The sequence below is a fragment of the Callospermophilus lateralis genome, chromosome 8 (genome assembly GCF_048772815.1).
Source record: "Callospermophilus lateralis isolate mCalLat2 chromosome 8, mCalLat2.hap1, whole genome shotgun sequence".
NCBI classification, from domain to species: Eukaryota; Metazoa; Chordata; class Mammalia; order Rodentia; family Sciuridae; genus Callospermophilus; species Callospermophilus lateralis.
Window position 1 is genome coordinate 42,101,070 of NC_135312.1, and position 22,485 is coordinate 42,123,554.

The window sequence follows — 22,485 nt, forward strand, 5'->3', positions numbered from 1 at the left end:
GAAGTTTTGTAAGACTCTGTCTCAAGTAAAAATTTAAAAAAGGGGGCTGGGGATATAGCTCAGAGCACTCCTGGGTTCACTCCCCAGTACCATAAAACAAACAAACAAACAAAACTGCCAGGTGTGGTGGTGTGTGCCTATAATCCCAGTGGCTTGGGAGGCTGAGGCAGGAGGATCTCAAGTTCAAAGCCAGCCTCAGCAACTTAGTAAGGCCCTAAGCAACTTAGCAAGACCCTGCCTCTAAATAAAATATACAAAAGGGCTGGGGATGTGGCTCAGTGTTTAAATACCCTTGAGTTCAATTCCTTCAAGTAATGTCTCCTGAGTTAACAAGATTTCCTGTCATAGGTAGTAAAGATCATTTATACATACTAAGTTTTTATACTTAAAAAAAAAGATTGTGAAGACACTGGTGATGATTTTTGTCATTACTATTTCTAACTGCTTCTTGCTTTTGCTTGTTTCATTAATTTGGGGTGGATTATCTGAGGAAATTGTTTTATCTCCGTTATCTACCTCTAAGCAGTTCTTCTTCCATATAAAAATGTCTAGGCCTAATTAGTTATGAAATAAAATAATTTCTGAATATAAGCAAGATAGGATAAGAGCATTCTGACAGAGAGAGAGAGAGAGAGAGAGAGAGAGAGAGAGAGATATTAGACTGCCCCACTAGTAGAGACCTGAAATCATTTCCATAATGGTTGTTCTACAAACATGTATTTTTTCTAGGCAACCAAAGTAAAGGTTAAAAAAAATCAACTTCCTTAGCTATTGACAAGCCATAGGAGACTAATTATCAATGCAGAAAGGGGACAGCAATGTAATAATCCTCATTAAAAAGACACTGTGCGGTTATGCAGTTCCCAAGAGAGAAGGGAAACGCATGTTAGATAATTTTCAATTGAAATAACAACCCAATTTAACTGTCTACAGGAACAACTAGGAAACTGTCAATAGGCTTGCATAAAAGGCTGCATTAAACAAACAAACAAACTCAAAACCTCTTATTTTGCTGGTGAAAAGAAGGTAGCAGGGGAAGTCTTGGCCCAGGGATGATGTCTGAAATCAGAAGCTAAATTGCTTTAAAAGCTGAATATATAATAAGATGTTTTGTCTGCAACTCTGGCTTTTGGCTCCCCTGAGCCTCCCTGGAAAGTTGCCCCAGGCTCTCCCATTGGGGATTATCTGGTTCCTGCGTGGCAAAACCGCTCCTCTGTTGAATGAGGACATGAGTGTTCTTTCTGGCAATGAACAGTGTCTTCATTGTTTCTAGATGAACATGACTAGGTGTGGCTATGAGGTTGCATTCTATCAGTTATATAAGGGATGCTAAACTTTTCACAGTCAAAGAATCTTTTGGTTAATTGTCCACAACTACGATCACATGTTTTGAAATATATATATTTTTTAAATGGTCATTGTTCACAGAACAATTTAAAAAAAAACAAGGACACATAAATGTTAGAGGTTACTGTCAGTATGAAATAACATGGAGAGGATATAATTCAGAAAGAAATTTGGTATTTTGGGTAGCCTCTGCAGTCTCTTTGTGGATAATACAGGATTCTACTTGACTTTTTGAGATGATCTAAAGATTCTAAACTCCCATTATTGTCCTTAGGGGGATTATATCCCATAAGGATTTGGGAACTTCAAGCTAGGAAACCTGAAATTGAGTCCTAAGAGACCAATGTGCAGACAGGTTAGTTGGAATAGAAAAGGGGGAAATTAGGAAAGTTCAGAGAGTGATGCTGGTAAGAAAGGGCTTGAGCAGCTGGGGTGGAAGTGCCTCACCATTTTTACTACTTTCTAGTTTGTATTTTATCTAGCAATGTCTTGGATCAATAGAACAATTTAAACTATCTTAATTATATCACTATAAAGGGTTGAGAGCTCCATGATTTTTTCTTATAGAATCCTTAACAAAATTATATTTCAAACAATTAAAAACCAGCTCACTTTAATCCAATCAGCACTTACTAAATACAAGGTATTGTGGTATGTGATGCAGGTGAGAAAGGAGAAAGAAACTGATTTTTGTCTGTTTTATTCACCAGTGTACAACTAGCCTTAGAACACTACTGGGTTCATGGCAAATACTGGAACATTTATTGAATGAATAAAGCTCAAAGAATGAAGTACTCACCTAAAGAGCAGAAAATGACAATAAGGGGCACCAAAACACAGAGAAGGGGAATTCCTTCTGGCTTTCGATGACACAGTTTAAGTAATTATTAGTTAAAACAATCTATGATATATTTCCAAATGATCAGAAGATATGAAATTTCCAACACATAAAATGATTAACATTTGGAAAGTGAGAAATGTTTAGTAGCCTGATTTGATGATTTATACATTGTACGCATATACCAAAGTACCATAATGTACCCCATAAAGAAGTACAGCTATTATGTCTCAATAAAAAATAATTTAAAGATGGAACTTCCTATTAAAATTAAACCCAGAATCTCTAAGGTTTGGGAGAATTGTTGGACTAATCCCATGTCCCTGAGATTTGTCATTGCTACCACCTTGCTGGCTTCTAGGGGATGTACCACTCTTAATATTATGAACTGGTTTACACATAGATTCTTTTTTAAAAAAATGTTTCTTTTAGTTGTAGATGGACATAATAACTTCATTTTATTTATTTATATTTTATGTGGTGTTGAGGATCGAACCCAGTGCCTCACACGTGCTAGGCAAGCGCTCTACCACTGAGCCACAAACCCAGCCTAGAGTTCTTGCTTATACAATTCCCATAGCATAACTAAGTCAAGGCTATAGATGAAATAAGTCTACTATGGACCAAGGGGCAGTATATGAGAGTTCCATGTAATATAATACATAATAAATAATAAATTAATATAGCACAAAATAAATTAAAGACAATAAATATGCAACATAACAAAGAGCCTGTTGGCTCCAGAAGATCCTAGCTAAAATACATACTTGTTAGTTGGAAAAAAATCTGCAACTAGCCTATTAAGTTAATTTATAGATGGATTGGTAGCCTTGGATTGTGAAGAGATTATACTGGTAAATTTTGGACAGGATATAATTTGAAAATAAGACAATTTGGAAATAGATAATTGGATTAATGGATTTTAGCTTGTTCTGCAGGCTGGATGGCTCAGTTTCGTGAATGTGCAATCTTGGGAGTTGCTGACTATTACTCCCCCTTTGACTCTTCCCACTTTCTGAAAGGAGGTCCATGGTATATCAAATGACTTTCAATAAGGAGGTATTTCTTCACATAAGGGTTTATAGGAGCTATGTCATCAACCAAATCCCACCTGACCAGGACCAGGATTTATTTTAACATGGAGAGTTTGTAGCCTATGACAGAGCTCAGGCAAGTGTTGGAGAGCTTTTCCCATCAACTGTCCATCAAAGCTCTTCCTTGGGCTAATTCACTTGGCCTATTTCCTCACCTATGAATTAAGTTTCTCAGGTGTGGGAGTGACATCAATTTAATGGATTTGGGGAAGAGAACTGGACTCTTCTGAGACCTCTCTCTGGGACCTATCTACAGTGGTGATGTTTGTGATCTGCTTCTATCACATAGCAAGCTTAGCCCCTGCAGTGAATAGCCTGAAGCTCTGGGACCTGCATTCAATTAAGGATGTCAGGGATCCAAACTATTCTCTTCCACCCAATTTTATCGATAATAGTGATAGTATTTTTATTCTATTTGTCCAAATCCTGTACCTATTTTTCTTTTGACTCCTAATTGTGGTGGACAAAAAGGATTTTGTTATTGGGCCCTTCAAACTCCAACCAAGTGCATAAATAATTATAATATGAACTTCAGTAACATGGGAGGTATATAGTCTGCATTAGTTAGGCAATGCTGCAGTAACAAACAAGATGCAAAACTCTCCATGACTTAACATTAACACAACAGAAATTTATTTTTCAGGCTGGGGTTATAGCTCAGTGGTAGAGTGTTTGCCTAGTACATGTGAGGCACTGAGTTCAATTCTCAGCACCACATAAAAAATAAAGATATCATGTTCACCTACAACTAAAAATATTCTTTTTAAAAAAGAAATTTATTTCTCCCTCATGCTATAGTGTGAATTAGTTGGTCCTCCTCTACCTTGTAGCTCTGTTGCTAACTAGAATACATGACTTCCAGGGTCATGGCAACAAGGAGAGAGAGAGTGGGGGAGTACACTGGAAGTGATACCCAACACTTCCACTGAAGTTAGACATGACCAGTTACGTGACTCCAAACAACTGCAAAGAAGGGTTGGAAATGTATGGAAACATATAGATACTTAGAGAACCCAAACTTACTCTGCCACAGCTGGAAAAAGAATGATCAGGAAGGTTAAGAGAACAGAGTGGGACATGAAGAGGGTTGAGTGGTACCAAAAGTGTATTTTGTCCATTTCATAGTTTTGCCAGAGGTGGACAGACATCCTGTCTGAAATTTACCTGTACAATCTCTTCACAATCCAGTGCTTCCAGTCCATCTACAAATTAACTTAATATGCTAGTTGCAGTTTTTTTTTTCTATTAACAAGTATGGATTTTACCTAGGATCTTTTAGAGCCTATAGGCTCTTTGTTATGTTTTTTTTTTTTTTTAAAGAGAGAGTGAGGAGAGAGAGAGAGAGAGAGAATTTTAATATTTTATTTCTAAGTTTTTGGCAGACACAACATCTTTTTTTGTATGTGGTGCTGAGGATCGAACCCGGGCCGCACGCATGCCAGGCGAGCGCGCTACCACTTGAGCCACATCCCCAGCCCCTCTTTGTTATGTTGTATATTTATTGTCTTTAATTTATTATGTGCTATATTAATGACTCTACAAGTGAGAATCTTGAGCCCATAGTAGTTTGGGATCCTTCTACACTCTTCAAACCATCTCAAGTGTAGCATTATTTCCCCTCCTCCCCAACAGACAGATTTCCTTGAGTAGGAGTCATCTAATGTAACTGTATTTCTTAGGCATTCTTTTAAAATTAATCAGCTGGTATTTGTTAGTATTCTTTCTAGAAGGAGAATCCAAGATCTTTCTGAGCCCAAAAAACAATGGGGAACTCCAGATAGGTAAGACATTATTCTATGGTCTTGTTTGATATGATTGTGTTTGCTACATCAAGTAGATAAGTCTTATCCTACTCTGCCATTAATCCTGTGTCCCAGGTGGATCCACTCACCCATACCTAACTGGATCCCCTGAGCCAATACCATCACCGTGGTTGATTCAGCATGTGACATCTCGGGCAATTCCCAAATTTGAACTTTGGGATCACCTGAGGAACTTTAATACTAATGGTTGCCTCGATGGCATCCCCAGAAATGCTGACTGAATTGGTCTAGGGTACAGATGTGGGAGTGTTAAAAGCTCCCCAGATGGCTCTAAAAAGCAGAATGTTTTGAGATTCACGGCCCAGAGTGTGACTCCATGCTCCTTTGACACTTTTGTGTCCATCCTGCAGATCCATAGTTGCAGCCTGTACCACTCAGTCCTGGGGTCTCCAAGCCTCTACCTAGAACACACCTGTTCCCTGGGTCTCCAGCAGGCTGGACCCTCCGCCCTTCCATGCTTGGCCTTAGGAAATCCCCTTTTTCTTCTCTGGCTCCTGAATAAAGCCTGGCATTTTAAGAGAAGGTAGATTTACAGAAAAATCAAGCAGGAAGTATAGGGAGTTCCCAGGTTTACCTCAGTTTCCCCTATTATTCATATCTCGAATTTACAGTTGTTACATTTGATGAGCCAATATCGATACATTGTTGTTAACTAAACTCCACAGTTTATATTGGGTTCACTTTTGGTGTTGAATGCATCTATGGGTTTTGACAAACGCATAATGTCAAGGATCCACCTTTACAGTATCATACAGAATGGTTCCACTTCCCTCAACTTCCCTGTGCTCTCTTCAGTTATTCTCTTTCCTTCCTCCCCACTCTCTGAAACCCTGGCAACCACGGATCTATTCACTGTCTCTGTAGTTTTCCCATCCTTTCCACTGCAGCTCCCCTTTTTCTGGCCCTGGTTCTCCTCCCCAGTACTTGCTGCATGACACCATCAGGTGAATCCTCAGTTTTCACCATGCATTCATTCAAACTTTTTTTTTTTTTTTTTTGGCACTAAGGATTGAACTCAGGGGCACTTGCCTACTGAGCTGCATCCCCAGCCCTATTTTGTATTTTATTTAGAGATAGGTTCTCCCTGAGTTGCTTAGCACCTTGTTTTTTGCTGAGGCTGGCTTTGAACTCCCAATCCTCCTGTCTCAGTCTCCCCAGCTGCTGGGATTACAGGTGTGTGCAACCTCGCCATGCCAAATTCAGACTTTTTTGTGTGTGGTGCTGGGGATTGAGCCCAGGGCTTTGTGCATGGAAGTCAAGCATTCTACCAACTGAGCTATGTCCCCAGCCCCAAACTTTTATTGAGAACCGGACACATTGTCATGCCTGTAATCCCAGCAGCTCAGGAGGCTGAGACAGAAGGATCATGAGTTCAAAGCCAGCTTCAGCAAAAGCGAGGCTCTAAGCAACGCAGTGAGACCCCGTTTCTAAATAAAATACAACAAAGGATGAGATTGTAGCTCAGTGGTCAAGTGCCCCTGAGTTCAGTCCCCATTAACCCTCCCCCGCGCCCCCCGCCCCAAAACCAAAACCTTTGTTGAGAAACTCTAGTGAGTAGCAATCAACTACTCAAGAGAAAAATCTCCAAGAGATGAAGACAGGAGCTGGAAGAACAGGTGGGCTGGAGGGGCGGATGCTGTTGATCACAACTGAGGAGGGCATTGCAAGCCATAGCAAGGCGGGGTGGTTAGGATTTCAGTCTAAAGTCACTGGAAACCTTTGCGCTGTCTTGAACAAGGCAGTATTTTGATCAGGTTTGTGTTTACAAAGATCACTCTGGCATTAGTATGGAGAAAGAAGTGGGCATGATGGATGTATGAACGAGAGAAGCAGCGCTGGAGATGAGGAGAAACCAACAGATCTGAAATGGAATCTGCAGAATGTAGGGAGTGGGGGCGTTGATGTTTCTAAAATGACTCTGGATAATGTTTGCAGATCAGAGAAAAAAAGATCATATCCAAAATTATAGACAAAGTTGAGGCGAGTAGGGAAAGAAACCCCTGGATGCTTTGAAAGACATGAACTCAGTTGGCAAATCCAATTTTTTGTTTTTTGTTTTTGTTCTTTCTGGTGCTGGCAATTGAAGCCAGGACCTCACACATGCCAGGCAAGTACTGAGCCACACGCCAGGCCAGTTCGGTTATGTGCAAAGCCGGGTTACTGAGGGACGGTCTAGGCGGCCTTCTGCCATCTTACCCAACCCAGCAGTGCTCCTTCCTTGTTTCCCAGCAGGACTCTCCACTTGCACCCAAACTCTCCTGGTTCAAGTCTCAATTATTCCCATTCCTGCCTCAGAACATGCTTCATTTCTGGCAGTCTGTACCCTTCAACTTTCTTGTGAAGCCTTTTCAGGTTAATCCTGTACATTTCTGTCTGTCTCTCTCTCCCCGCCCCCCTTCATGGTAGTGCACAGGATTGTTGAGACTCAATGAACTGATATCTGTAAAGCACTTAGTACAGTTCCAGGCACACAGTAAATATCGCACAAATCATAGTCATTAACATTATTCTGTGACTATTTTCTGACTACCTGGTGTAGGAGTTCGCCCAGCAGGGAGCGCAGTGGAGATGGCGGGCATGTCCAATTGATGCCCACCTGACTGTAACTTAGACTGTTGATTCCCCAGGGCAGGAGCAGAACTATCTTATCTCTAATAGGTTATTTTGGGTGACCACTTTTAAGATAGTGGACAAGTAGGGAGGGAGCGCATGGGAGAGGGATAGACGAAATCTAGATAGGGCAGAAGGGTGGGAGGGGAAGGGAGGGGACATGGGATTAAAAATGATGTGGAATGTGATGGACATTATTATCCAAAGTACATGTATGAAGACATGAATTGGTGGGAATATACTTTGTGTACAACCAGAGATATGAAAAATTGTGCTCTATATGTGTAATAAGAATTGTAATATATTCTGCTGTCATCTATAAATAAAAAATTAATTAAAAAAGATAGTGGACAAAATTGTCTTATTTTATTCTTATTTTGATGTCCATAATTTCTCTCTTTCTGATGACTGGGAATTTTAAAGTTCTTTGATGGGGCTAGTTCTTGAAATGAAGTAAAACCCACATAGACTTGTCAAGAGCTATGTATAAGATGTTCATTCTCAGTGAATTTATTTATTTATTTATTTTTTTACCATTTTATCTTTGTGTATTTTAACAGAAAACTATTTTGGGGAAATCAAGATCCCATTTTCCCCATTCGTGAGACTGCTTTGAAGACTCAACCATCCAAAAGACTCAAGGACCTTGCTCATCCCAAGCCAGTCTCCAAGCATTATGTACCTAACAGGTTGGTGTTTGTATCATGAGGTTACTTTGCCATGACTCCTTCAAGAAAATGAACATAAAACCCAGGCCTTTCTCCCAAGAGTCCTGCATTGTTCAATCTACCATCAAAATGTATTGAGGCTTAGTGAGGCTGTGTCTGTTTCCAATCTCACATGACAGTCAAACTTTTCCAGAGCAAGACCCAGACTTGGATCACATAATGCTTTGGTTTATGAGAATTTTAAAAAATAACAGTGTTATAAAATAGCTTTTATTAGTGGTGGGGATCAAACCCTTTGCACATGCTGGGCAAGGGTTCTACCACTGAGCTACATATTGAGCCCCAAGATCTTCAAGGTGTCTTCAATGAGTTTTATAGAAGCCATTAGTCTTTCAAGTTAGGATCCCTAAGTTTAGTATTAAAGACATATTAGAAGTTGAAGGTATATCCACAGTCTGAAGTAGTTGGGACTACTTCAGAGGACAGGCCACTCCTTTCTCTAAGTTCTTGCCTTGCTTGGGAGATGCTGTCTGTCCACGATGCATTCCCATCTTCCTCGCCTGCCCTCGCAATGTCCTTGGTGGGTTCCTCTTTCTTTTCTGCCATTTCCCAATTGACTTCTTTCTCTTTCTGCTCTAAACAATTCCCAAGACCAAGGCTGTCCTCTCATATGGATTTTGTTTCTGATTGTGTGGCGATGACCTCCAAATCTTCAACTCCTCTCTCATCTCAGATGTACTGGGCTCCTGGGGGTGGGGGGATGGAGCCAGGGAAACCTCCCACTGGGCATGTTTAAAACAGGACAGGACTCCTTTTTAATCAAATGTTGGTTGAATGAGATACTTGTTTCAGAATGACATTTATAATGTGCAATCATTGGTGTAATTGTTTGCTTTTAAAAGTTTATTCAAGAATATGAACTCAAAATGGGTGTGGTGGTACACACCTGTAATCCCAGCGACTCAGGACGCTAAGGCAGGAGGATGGCAAGTTTGAGGTCAGCCTAGGCAACTTAGTGAGACCTTGACTCAAAATAACATTAAAGAGGGTTCAGGATGTAGTTTAGTGGTGGAACGCTCACCTAACCTGTGCGAGAGCCTGGGTTCAATTCTAAGTATTGCAAAGAAAAATTTTTTTTCAACAAGGTTTTTGAAAAAAACAGGTTCAATGGGAATTACTTTGTCTGAACAAGAGAATTCCAGTTGTACATTGTTAATTACATCTTCCTTCTTGAATGATGAATAATCCTTGCCTGTTTGACGATGTCTTACCATTCTTTTTGTTTTATTTATTTTTAAAAATTTATTTTTTTACCATTATTTTTGGTGACATGTTACAATTGAATTTAACTCAGCACACGTTAGGTGTGTATCATATTTTGCTTCATATTGTTTTATATTCTTATTATGCTTAATTTCTTATTATATAAAAAAGATATGTTTTAAAAGGAAACAGGGCTGAGGCTGTGGCTCAGTGGCAGAGTGCTTGCCTAGCATGTGTGAGGCACTGGGTTTGATCCTTAGCACCATATACAAATAAAAAAATAAAGGCATTCTATCCATCTACAACTACAAAAAAATTTTTAAAAATAAAGGTGACAAAAATCTTCTATAGGCCTATAATTCAGATAAATTTTTTATATTTCCTTCTGGTCTTTTTTTTTTGTTATGTATATGTGTGTATTTTATATATAGTCTACTTAAAATTTTTGAGATAATCAATATATACTTTATATAATGCTTTTTTTATATACTTATTTTTTTTTTTTGCTGATCATTTAGGTTAGACGTTGATCTATATTTGATTTCATTGATTTTCTCTATTATTTTACTGTTTTCTATTCCATTTATTTCTTCTCTGCTCTAAATTATTTTCTTTCTTTTGATTGCTTTGGATTTCATTTGCTTTTCTTTTTCCAGTTTCTTAAAGTGGAAACTAAAATCATTAACTTGAGACCTTTCCTTCTTTCTAATAGTTATTTAGTCTATGTATTTTCCTCTAAGTCCTGTTTTAGCTGGATTTCACAAATGTTGCTATGTTGTGTCTTCATTTTCATTAAGTTCAAAATACTTTCTTTGGTACTGGGAATTGAACTCAGGGGCATTTAACCACTGAGTCACACCCTGAGCCTTTTTTGTATTTTACTTAGAGGATCTCACTGAGTTGCTTAAGGCCATGCTAAATTGCTGAGGCTGGCTTTGAACTTGCTTTGAACTCCTGCCTCAGCCTCCTGAGTTGCTGGGATTACAGTCACGTGCCACTATGCCTGGCTTCAAAATACTTTTTATTACCTCTTTTGATGTCATATTTGAACCACAAATATTTTTGAGATAGGTTCTTGCTCTGTTGCCCAGGCTTCTCTTGAACACCTAGGCTCCAGTTATCCTCCTGCCTCGGTCTTCTTGGTAGCTGGGATTACAGGTGTGTGACACTGTTCCCAGTTTACAGCTTTTAATTTTTGTTTTATAGTGACGACTTCAGGATCCATAGTACACATCTTGAACTTTGCATGGGCTCTGTACTACGCACCTTCACGTTGTACCGCTCTGTGTGGTGTTTTTGTCTCCCGTTCTTCCTGCCTGGCCCCGGGCTGTTGTCATCATGTACTTTACTCTGCATTATCTTATAAATCCCACAATGCATTTTTATTTTTCCTTAAACATTAAATTCTCTTTTAAAGATATTTTGAAAAATAAGAAAAGGCATTTTATGTTTACCCACATTCTTACTACTTCCCGTACTCTATGTTCTTTGGGGTGAATCTGGATTTTATCGGGAATCATTTATGCTCTTTGAAAAACTTTCCTTAATGTTTCTGAAAGTGCAGCTCTGCTACTGATGAATTCTTTCAGCTTTTGAGTGTCTGAAAAAGACCTTATTTCACTTTCATTTTGAACTGTATTTCTGCTGGTCATAAAATTCTACATTAACAGATGTTACCTCACTGTATCCATTGATTTTGTTGAGACATTGCTGTTCTTTTTCGTCTGTTTCTTTGCACCTGTGGGAGCCTTAACCTAATAATGGTTTGATCCACTGATATGGATTCATTGAGTGGTAGCTGTAGGCAGGTGGGGAGTGGCAGGAGAAGGTAGGTCACTGGGAGTGTGCCTTTGGGGTATATATTTTGTCCCCATTTTTGGGTTGCCATTTCCTGGGCTGCTTTCCCCTGCCATGCTCCTCCACCACTGTGTTCTGCCTCATCTTGGGCCCAGAGTTATGGAATTGGCTAACCATGGACTGAACCTCTGAAACAATGAGCCAAAATGCAATTTTCCCTCTCTAAATTGTTCTTGTCGGGTATTTTGGTCCCAGTGATGCAGAGCTGACTAATACACTAAGTCTCCTTCCTCACAAGCCTGCCTGGGAAGCCTCCATCCCTGCTATGACTGACTCCTAATAATGTCTCTCATCACTCCAGCCTCAAGCTCCAAGAGAACAGAGGTTTTCATGTTCTTCACTCTTTCTTCCCTTAGCATCTCACACTGTGACTGTTGATCAATAAGAACTTTTTTTTTGAGTATATGAATAAGGGGAAAAAGGATAAAAATTATTCCAAAATATTACTCATTGTTATTTTGAATGTGTGCTAGTATGCACCCTTTCTCTCAAGAAATAAACAAATTTATTTTAAAAATTTTTACTTAAAGATTTTTGTTTTTTTTAGATATATATGACAGCGGAATGTATTTTTTTTTTTTAGTTGTAGATGAACAACATCTTTATTTTTATTTAATTATTTTTATGTGGTGCTGAGGATCCAACCCAGGGCCTCATGCATGCAAGGCAAGAGCTCTACCACTGAACTACAACCCCAGTCCCAGTAGAATGTATCTTGACATATTTTATATACATGGAGTATAAATTCCCATTCTTGTGGGTTGTACATGATGTGGAGGTCATGTTGTAATGGTGTAGTATTCATATATGAACGTAGGAAAGTGATGTCTGATTCATTCTACTGTCTTTCCTTTCCCATCTCTGTCCCTTACCTTCATTCCCCTTTGTCTAATCCAATGAACCTTTATTCTTTCCTCTCCACAATTATTGTGTTAGCATCTGCATATCAGAGAGAACAATCAGCCTTTTGTTTTTTGGGATTGGTTTAATTTACTTAACATTCCAGTTTCATCCATTTACTGGCAAATTCCATAATTTCATTATTTTTTTTAATGACTGAGTAATATTCCATTGTGTATATATACCACATTAACAATTTCTATTATAAACCAAGCATGGTGGCACGTGCTTGTAATCCCAACAACTTCAGAGGTGGAGGCAGGAGGAGTCCAAGTTCTAGCACAGCCTGGGAAACAGTGAGGCTCTGTCTCAAAATAAAAAATAAAAAGAATTGGGATATTGGGCTGGGGTTGTAGCTCAGTGGTAAAGCACTTGCCTAGCATGTGTGAAGCACAGGGTTCAATTCTCAGCACCACATATAAATAAACAAACAAACAAATAAATGTCTATCAATAGTTAAAAAATAATTAAAAAAAAAAAAGAAGAAGAATTGGGGTGTAACTCAGTGCTAGAGTGCCCCTGAGTTCAATCTCCAGTATCCTCACATATAATATATATGTAATTATATGTGTAGATATTTGTATAATATAATTATATATAAGTGTTTATTTCTTTTACAATGAGAAAAATACAGCATGCTCTATGTTAAAATAATATTTGAGTACCTGATAATTGATGGCATTATAAGACTTGGTCTTGTGGAAAATTACAGGAGGAGGAAAAACACATGAATGTTAGTAGCTCTGCATTTCATTGATATGCAATAATATAATAATTGGAGAAAATATATAATAGAAGGAGAAATTAATACACAGGGAGAAATTAATACACAATTTGATGAGTAAAGTCATATTTGAATAGTGCTTTATAAATTGTAAAATGACTTTACTTATTTAAACTTCAGAGCTACATAAAATGTATTATTTTCTCCATTTTCTAAGGCACCCATGTACTTCTAGTTGTTGGCAGCATAAGGCATAAGTCACATGGTCAGTACACATTTTTATGGTATTTGGTGTTCTCCATTCCTCACTGACGGAATGTGCAGTGATTGAGTTTGTCTCCCATTTTTTTTTTTTTTTTTTTTTAATCTCTGACCCACTGTCTGGGCCTCTGTGCTGCTCATTGGCTGCCTCGTGACCTCTTCTTTCTAATCCCTGTGGTCCCCTTACCTGAATCTCATCTGTCTGAGGCAACCCATTGTTCAAAACCACCTCTTCCTTCTGTTTCTCTGATTCCGAAACTGAACTGCTATTTCCTGCCCCAAGATAACCCAGGTAAGTGCTGGAAGCTCCTTGCCTGTTTGAACTCATCTGTGTGTGGGGGTGGGAGGGGCTGGGTAGTTCAGCAATCACTGGACTCAGGTCTGGCAGTTGTCAGGCCCCTGAAAACAGATGCAGGTTATGGACCAGCCTTAAGCCTGAAGGGTCACAAGGAAGGAGATGCGGGCTAACACAGAGACTGAGGCTCACAGCAGCAGCGAGTAGACGGAGGCTTGGGCAGAGGGACAAGGACCCCTTTCTTAAAAAAAAACAGAGGTGCTCTGAGAAAGAATAGAATCAAAAGAGATGCGGAGTCTGAGTTAACACACGCCGGAAAGAGACAGGATCACTTCCTTTTCCACTGATGATACATTTTGATTAAGAAAAGATAAAGAGGCAGGGATAATAAGAACAATATTATTATTTATCCTAAGTACTGTCATACCTGCTCTTCTAGGTCTGGGGATCGAAGCTGAAAAATAACGTGATGATCTGAATTTATGCCTATTTCACTCATTTCTCTTATACAACTTGCAGGCCCCAATATTACTACAGTTGTGGAAGAGAGTCTGTAATCTGGAAGATACCTCCATCTGCCTTGTTTACCCAGCCCTCCAAAAGGACCCAGAAGCTGGCACAGCCCAACAGATTCAAAAGACAGTCTCTACTAAGTCGGTAGGGTATCTTGAGAATCTCCCTAAATCCTGACTCAATCTAGTTAAATGTCACAATACTGTTGTTCTAATTTCAATATGTGCAGTTTTTTGAGTGTGTGCAATTTCATGAGCTAAAAGTCCATTGTTTTCCAAAGCATCAGATAAAAAAAGCCAAATATTTGCAGAAACTGTAGCTAATCTGAAGATTATCATCAATAATTACATTTGACTCAAATTGTGGTGAAGCTAAAATTCACATTAGACTTTATCATTGTTAGTCAACTAAAAGGAAATTTTTCAGGAGTAGAGTGTTTGCCTAGCATTTATGAGGCCCTGGGTTTGGTCATCCAGTGCCACAAAATCAGAATAAAACCAAAAGGGAAATCAGCAAATGAACATCACAGGCTTCTGCAATTTGCAGAACTTGATGTTCTTTTACATCTTGCTGACTTGGCACATGCTTTTGCTTTTGCTTTTGCTTTGAATGATGAATTTCGCCTTCTCCTTAAAAGACATCTTAGGAGCTGCCTTCCCCAGCTGATTGTGATATAGTTGTTGGAAAAGGTACTTCAACATCAGATTGCATTCGTGGAATATGTTCGGTGTGCAGATGTGGGGAGGCAACAATGCATTCGTGTGCTGCAGTGGTTAGGAGGTAAATGAGATGTCGAGGCTTCTGGAAACTGTTATATGAAAAATAGTTAAGAGAAATGACATGTTTAGCTTAGAGAAGAGACCAAGGAAACAGGGATAGCTCTGTTCAAGTGTGTAAAAAGGATGGCATCTGAAAGAGGAAGAATGGGAAGAAGAGGAAGAAGGAAAATTGATTTAAGTACAAGAAGGAATTTACAGCAGATAGCCAGCTAATTTTAGAAAAGTCTTTCTGAATCACTTTCCAGGAATGGAAACTGGAGTGGGAGGTGGGACCATTCTCTAACCAGCCTCTTATTTGACCTTCAAGTTTGTTGTATGAAAGGAAACAACGCAGAAACTGTAGCTAATCCAAAGATTAGTGGTGATACAGGAATATCCAAAAAAATGTACTGCTACATAAGCCTGGGCTCTGGGGCACTAGAGGGGCTGATGGACTAGAAGGCTCACCAGCAGATTTGAGCAGGCGGAAGAAAGAATCAGCAAACATGAAGATAGGTCATTTGAGATGATCAGTTCTGAGCAACAGAAAAGAATGAAGTAAAATGAACAGAGGCTCAGAGACTTCTCATCCCTACCCGCGCGGGAAGGGAATAAGTAAACTGGGCAGAGGTGTGGGCTGGCTGGAAATAAAAGGCTGAAAAAATAGTATTAAGAAATAAAGATGTGGTTGGGGTTGTGGCTCAGTGGGAGCGCGCTCTCCTAGCATGTGTGAGTCCCTGGGTTTGATCCTCAGCACCACATATAAATAAATAAAATTAGGGTATTGTGTCTACTTACAACTAAAAAAGAAAGAGGAAACTTACTGTTAAAGAAAAAAAAAAAGAAAGACAAAGGACATAAGAAATATAGTTAAAGGAGGGGATTGATGGGCAGAAAAGACCTGATGGGTCCCATCCTAACAAAGGGAAAAGAGCCCTAGTGTTTATTTGTAGTGAAACACATCAAAGGCAGATTTATTGTGAGAAAACCTTTTTCAAGATAAACAAGAAGCAAGAGGTTGTAGGAAATTGGCCTGATTGGAGACTCACACTCGCACACTAATTCTTCCTCCTCTGGCTGCTGGTGCCTCCAGGCTGTTTGGGCTCTCTGGTATCTCTCTGTACCTCCGGGAGCTGAGTGAACCTAGGGCTGTCTGAGCCAATAAATTCTGGGGTATCACAAAATTCTCTTTGAGCAGGACGTTGCCAAGGCAACGCAGCATTGGTGGGATGACACTGAGAATTCTCTGAGGGGCACACCTCTGCTTAGAGATGGCTCAGACAAGCCCACAATTCATTCCTGGCTCCCCACAGAGACGTGTGGGACACCATCAATTAAGTGTATCAACAGAGCCACAAGGAGAATCTTACAAAGAGAGGAGAGAAATAAAGAGTCCGAATGAATATATGAAGAAAGCAATGGTCCCAAACATTCAAAGTTTGATGAAAAACATGGCCATCCAAGAAATTCAACAAAAGCTCCAAAGAGGGAAAACTCAGAGAGTCACAGCTTGCCACATCATCAGCAAACTCAACAGCCAAGGAAAAAAAAGAGTCTTGAAAGCAGCCAGAGAGAAGCCACTCATCACATACAAAGGATCTACAATAAGGTTCATGAATGAATTCTCATCAGAAGTCATGGTGATTAGAAGGCAGTGGGAGACAGAGTGGTGAGAGAAAAAGACTTCCAGCCAAGATAGTCTGTCTAGCAAAACTCTCCTTCAAAAGTGAAGGACAGGGCTGGGTTTTTAGCTCAGTGGTAGAGCGTTTGCCTACATGTGTGAGGCACCAGGTTCGATCCTCAGCACTGCATAAAAATAAATAAAGCAAAGGTATTGTGTCTAAAAGAGGAAGAATAGGAAGAAGGTAAAGTTATGATTTGAGATCTATCTTCAACTAAAAAATATATTTAAAAGAAAATGAAGGTCGGGAAGAAATATATTTCTTTAAAATACATTTTAAAGAAAATGAGGCAGGGGGATCCCAAGTTCAAAGTCAGCCTCAGCAACTTAGCGTGGTTCTAAGTAACTCAGTTAAGACCCTGTCTCTAAATAAAATACAAAAGGACTTGGCTTAGTGGTGAGTGCCCTTAGTTCAATCCCCAGTATCCCAACACACATACATACAAAAAAAAAAAAAAAAGAGAGAGAGAGAAATGAAGCTATTTCAAGATAAAAACTTGAGACTTAACTACCAGCAGACTTGCTATATAAGAAATATTAGAGTCCCTCAAGTGTCTTTTCAGACACTAAATAATAACTTGAATTTACATAAAAAGTGTCAATAAATAAAATTAATTAAATATAAAAAACAATAAAATGTACTTTTTGTTTATGATTCTTTATTCTTCTGCATGATTGAAGGGCAGCTGCATAAAACAATAAGTATAGTCCTGTGTTGATAGACAGTGTATTTTAGAAGAGCACAAAGAGGGGGTGGAGGATAAACAGACTTGGTCAGGAAGCATAATTTTTTATATTTTAATGGATTTGGTTTGTTAGTATTTTGATGTCAATCCTGCATGTACATTTGAATTTAGTTTGCTGATGTTTTGGTATGGATCTCTGTATGTATGTATATTCATAAGAGGTATAAAAAGATCTCAAATCATAACTTTACCTTAAGAAATTAGAAAGAAAAGCAAACTTACTCTAAACATAAAGAAGTAAGGAAATAATAAAGATCAAGTAGAAATCAATGAAATAGATTTGAGATCTATTAGAAAAAGAGAAAAATGACAACTCCCCCCCCCCCAAAAGTTGATTCTTTGGGAATTGACAAAATTGACAAGTCTTTGGCTAGTTTAATCAAGACAAAAAGAAGACTGAAGTTAGTAAAATCAGGGGGAAAATAAGAAACCTTTCTAAGGGGTCATATACAAGGAGTTATTACTTCTGATGTTATAGAAATTAAAAGATTATAAGGGATTACTAGGAACAATTACAAGGCCAACAAATTAGATAGTCTAGATGAAATGGACGTATTCCTAGAAAGACAAACTACTGAAATGACTCAAGAAAAAACAGGAAATCTCAACAGACCTATCAACAGTAAAGGAAATCAAATTAATAGTTTTCAAAAATCCTCCCTGCAAAGAACCACCCAGGACTAGTAATTTCATTACATGAAAATAAATCATTGGTGAATTCTATTACATGTTTGAGAAGAATTAACATCATACTCTTCAGTTCATTCCCAAAAGTAAGACACTTCCCAACTCATTCTATTATATTTGTATCATCCTCATACAAAACCAGAAAAGACTATTATATATTTTTAAGTATATATATATTTTAGTTGTAGATGAACACTATACCTTTATTTTATTAATTTTTATGTGGTGCTGAGGATTGAACCCAGTGTTTAACATGCTAGGCAAGCATTCTACTGCTGAGTCCCAGCCTCAGCCCCTATTATATATTTTAAACATAATATCTCTTGTGAACATATATGCAGAAATCCACACCAAAACCACAAAACCAAAACCGCAAATCAAATCCAAATGTTCATGCAACAATTCACATTAAAATATTAACAAATCAAATCCAATAATATATAAAAATATTGTACTTCCTGGGCTGGGGTTGTGGCTCAGTGGTAGAGTGCTCGCCTAGCACATGCAAGGTCCTGGGTTTGATCCTCAACACCACATAAAAATAAATAAGTAAGTAAATAAATAAAATAAAGATATAAAAAATTGTGCTTCTTAATCAAGATTGTTTTATCCCAGAAATGTAAGAATAATACTTTGGGTTCAAAATGATAAAATCAATAAAATAAATGTAATACACTGAATTGGTAGAAGAAAAAAAATCTACATGATCATCTTAGTATACCAAGAAGAAGTATTTGACAACATTTAACACACTTTCATAATAAAAATGCTCAAGAAACTAGGAATAGAAGGGATATATTAAATTAATATTAATAAATTTGATAAAGGACATATGTAAAAATGCCTCAACAAATACAATTGATGGTGAAATACTTTATCCCTAAGATCAGAACAATACAAGATTGGGAGTTTTCACCATTTCTATTTAATATCATACCAGAGATTCAGATTTTGTTTTATATACACAAATCCACATGTACATACTATATCACAAGATAAAATATACTTCTTATTGTGGATTATAGTAAAGAAATTTTGAGAAACACCAATCTGAAAGAGCACTATGATTATGGGAAAAGGTGTTCCTAAGATGGAAACAGTATGTATCATTGACTGGAAGTTGATTATAGCAATGACAAATTCAATTATTGTCCCCATATTCAATAGATATGACATTTTATCTTTCCATTTGCATATAGGTCCACCAATGATAATGTGGTAAGAAGTTCTTTTCAAATACCTGATCCTTCTCCCCGGATTTTACGACTGTCAATTGCCAAAGGCATAGATCCTAACTATGTTCCTCCAAAAGAAGTAAGTGACCCATGTGAAAGAACCAGTTCTTAATTGACTTTACAACATATGGTACTCTTTTATGTCTAGGTGCTTATTTTTTTTCTTCCTTTGTACTTCTCCTCTCATTAAATGAACTTTTCTGACTAACTCTCCTATGCTCAACGAATTGATCAGGAGTGGATTAGAGAAGCAGAACCATGAGTGATATAGAATAAATGGTTTCTTATACAGATTAAGCATTAAGCAATGTGGGGGAAAAAGTCTGTGGAAGGCCTGGATGGCATCTGGGATTTGGTCCTGGTAATTGGTGTAGAAGCAAAGAGAGGTAGTAGAGACAGGTCTGTGGCTCCCTGGGAGATGTCTGAGCCAGGGGAGTCTAACCTCTTCAGGGGTGGAAGGGCTGATTCTAGTAAGGAAGCTTTATCACATTTAGGGGCTTAAAGTCTCCAGCTTCCTTGGGAACCACCCATATGTCCCCATTTCAATTTTCAAGGTCCTAGTCCCTCCCAATCATTGCCCCAACTTTAACATAAAGATCTGTGCAATATTTTCTTTTTAACTCACCCACGCACAAAATTAGATTTTGCTTTTCAGAATTTTCAGCCCTCTGACAATAGAATAAAAGGATTTTTATTTTTTTATGGAAGACAGAGACTTTCTGTTCCCTATCAGAACTTTCAGTTAGGAATTCAAAGACTTGCGTGGGATGGTTTCTTTTCTCCAGTTCTCCAGTGCACTTACAAACAATCAGCCAACCCCATTGTATTTCTTGATATCACTACAGTGTCCTTTGATAGCAACTGTTGATCACCCAAAGCCTGTCTTTCTATTTTGCTACTGCATGCCATGAGCTGCCAGTGGGCTTTTTTTTTTTTAAAGACTGCTGGTAGTAGCAGGCTGTTATTATCATTATTAATATTGTAGTTATTATTTATAATAAATAATGAGCTCATTAATGCCTTTAAATCTAATCAGCTCAGAAACAATTTCTAGATAATCTTGAACCCATATAGAGAATCTTTCCTTTGGTAACAACCTGACCTGGTGGTTGCTTCATACCAAAACACCCTAAACTTAGTGGCGTAAAACATCAATAATTTTATTATGCTCAAGGATTTTATGAGTCAGAAATTCTGACAGGAAAATAAGTAATGTTTGTCTCAGCTCCAAGATGTGTGAGGTCTCAGCTGGAAAGCTTAGAAAATTACTTAGGTGTCTGAACTAGTAAGGGGCTGGCATCATCTGGAGGCTCCTTTGTGTTTTCGTCAGTTTAAGGTGCTATAACCTAATAACCCAGCCTGGGTACTTAAATAGAAAATATTTATTTCTCACAGTTCTGGGGGTTGGGAAGCCCAAAATGCCAGCAGATTCTGTTCTAGCTTGCAGATGGCTGTCTTCTTGTTGTGTGCTCACATGATACCTTTGAAAATTGGGGTGTGTGGCTGGGGGAGAAGGGGTATGGAGGTAGAGGGATAGAGAGCACTCTGGTCTCTGTCTCTCTCTTTTTACACTAATCCCATTATGGGGAGTTCCCTGCTCATGACCTCATCTTACCCTAATTACTTTCCAAAGACCCCCCTGCTAAATTTCAACACACTAGGGCTTCAACATATGAATTTTGGAGAGGCACGAACATTCAACATTCAAAAAAAAAATCTATAACAACACCTGTGTGTGATGTCTAGCTGGAAATGACTTGAGGCTAACTCAGTTGGTAATGTGTACTCCTTCCCAAGCCCTCTCCATGTGGGCAAAGACCTCTCTCAGCTCTGCAGCCATGCTCTGGGGAGTATCCTAAAATGGAGTGCCCTGAGGATGAGCATTCCTAGAGAATAGGAGGCAGGTACATAGTTTCTGGTGACTTGCCTTTGGAAGTCACAAGTCACCACAGTTATACTCTGTTGATTGATGCAGGTATGTGTGGTCTGGTTGGATTCAAGGGGGCGGGGATGCAAACCCTACCTCCCAATGAAAGAAGTATGAAAGAATTTATAGGCACTTAAAAAACCCTGCCACACCCAATGATGTGAGTATTTTGGTATATTAATAGATTAACAGAGTTAATAGTCCCATATTTAAAATTTCAAATTTAAAAATCAAAATTTCGGGGCTGGGGTTGTGGCTCAGTGGTAGAGCACTTGCTTAGCACCTACGTGTGAGGCCCTGGGTTCGATCCCCAGTACATAAAAATAAGTAAATAAAATAAAGACATTATGCCCAACTACAACTAAAAATAAATATTAAAAAAATATCAAAATTTCTTAGACTTTCAAGTTTTGCTTACAGGTTTTATTATATTTATAATTCAAGCAGTTTTAATACTTAATTTTAAGAATCCCAAACCATGTTTGGTTATATTAACAAACCTAGTTAATAAAATACCTTCAAACAATTTAAACTACATTTATCAATATATTACATTTGATTTATGTTCAGGTACTTTACTTTACCCATCTACATTAGCAAACAAAATCTTCTGAAATACTAAAGCATTACTTTAAAATTTAACATATTAAATTTATAAACATGGGGGAACTAAAGTTTTTTTTTTTAATATTGTAAGAATGGACAGAAAGCTAAGATTTTAATTTAATGTCATAATTCTAATTTGATTAATCAGTTATACATTTCTAATGGCCGTTGTAAAATTTTCACTTTCTTTAACATGAATATACTTTTTATTCTAATATACATATAGTTTCATTGTAATAATTTTAAACTTATTGAAAATTTGTAAAAATTCACATTTTGTTCCCTTTCCTTTATCATTCTCCCTCCTCCATGTATATTGTATGCAAATGTGTGTGAATAATTTTTTTTGAGACAAGCTACAGCTGGTCTTTATAAATGTTATATCCAAATTTCCCTAAATATTTCAATGTTAATTTCCTAAAAACAAGGACATTGTATTATCTAACCACAGAATAATAGTATTATCAAAATCATGGAATTTAACATTGGTATGATATACTATATCCACCCTATCTATAATCAAGGTTCAAGTTTCATCATCTCTTGCACATACTTAAATTCTTAACAAAATGTTAAGTTCATGATTTGATTCTCTTAAGTTTTTTTTTTAATAGTTAATCATTACTCTTCCTCAAGTTTAATAATAAGACAT

At 37.9% G+C, this 22,485-nt stretch overlaps 1 protein-coding gene across 1 annotated transcript in view; it reads left to right on the top strand.

The window, feature by feature from the left end:
* The window catches only part of Spmap2l (sperm microtubule associated protein 2 like), a 54,101-nt gene that overhangs the window by 23,180 nt on the left and 8,436 nt on the right, over positions 1 to 22,485 (top strand). The window contains exons 3-6 of the mRNA XM_077110147.1: positions 4,981 to 5,060; positions 8,273 to 8,401; positions 14,200 to 14,337; positions 19,265 to 19,379. Coding sequence (XP_076966262.1) covers positions 4,981 to 5,060; positions 8,273 to 8,401; positions 14,200 to 14,337; positions 19,265 to 19,379 — 462 coding nt within the window. The remainder of the gene's footprint in view (positions 1 to 4,980; positions 5,061 to 8,272; positions 8,402 to 14,199; positions 14,338 to 19,264; positions 19,380 to 22,485) is intronic.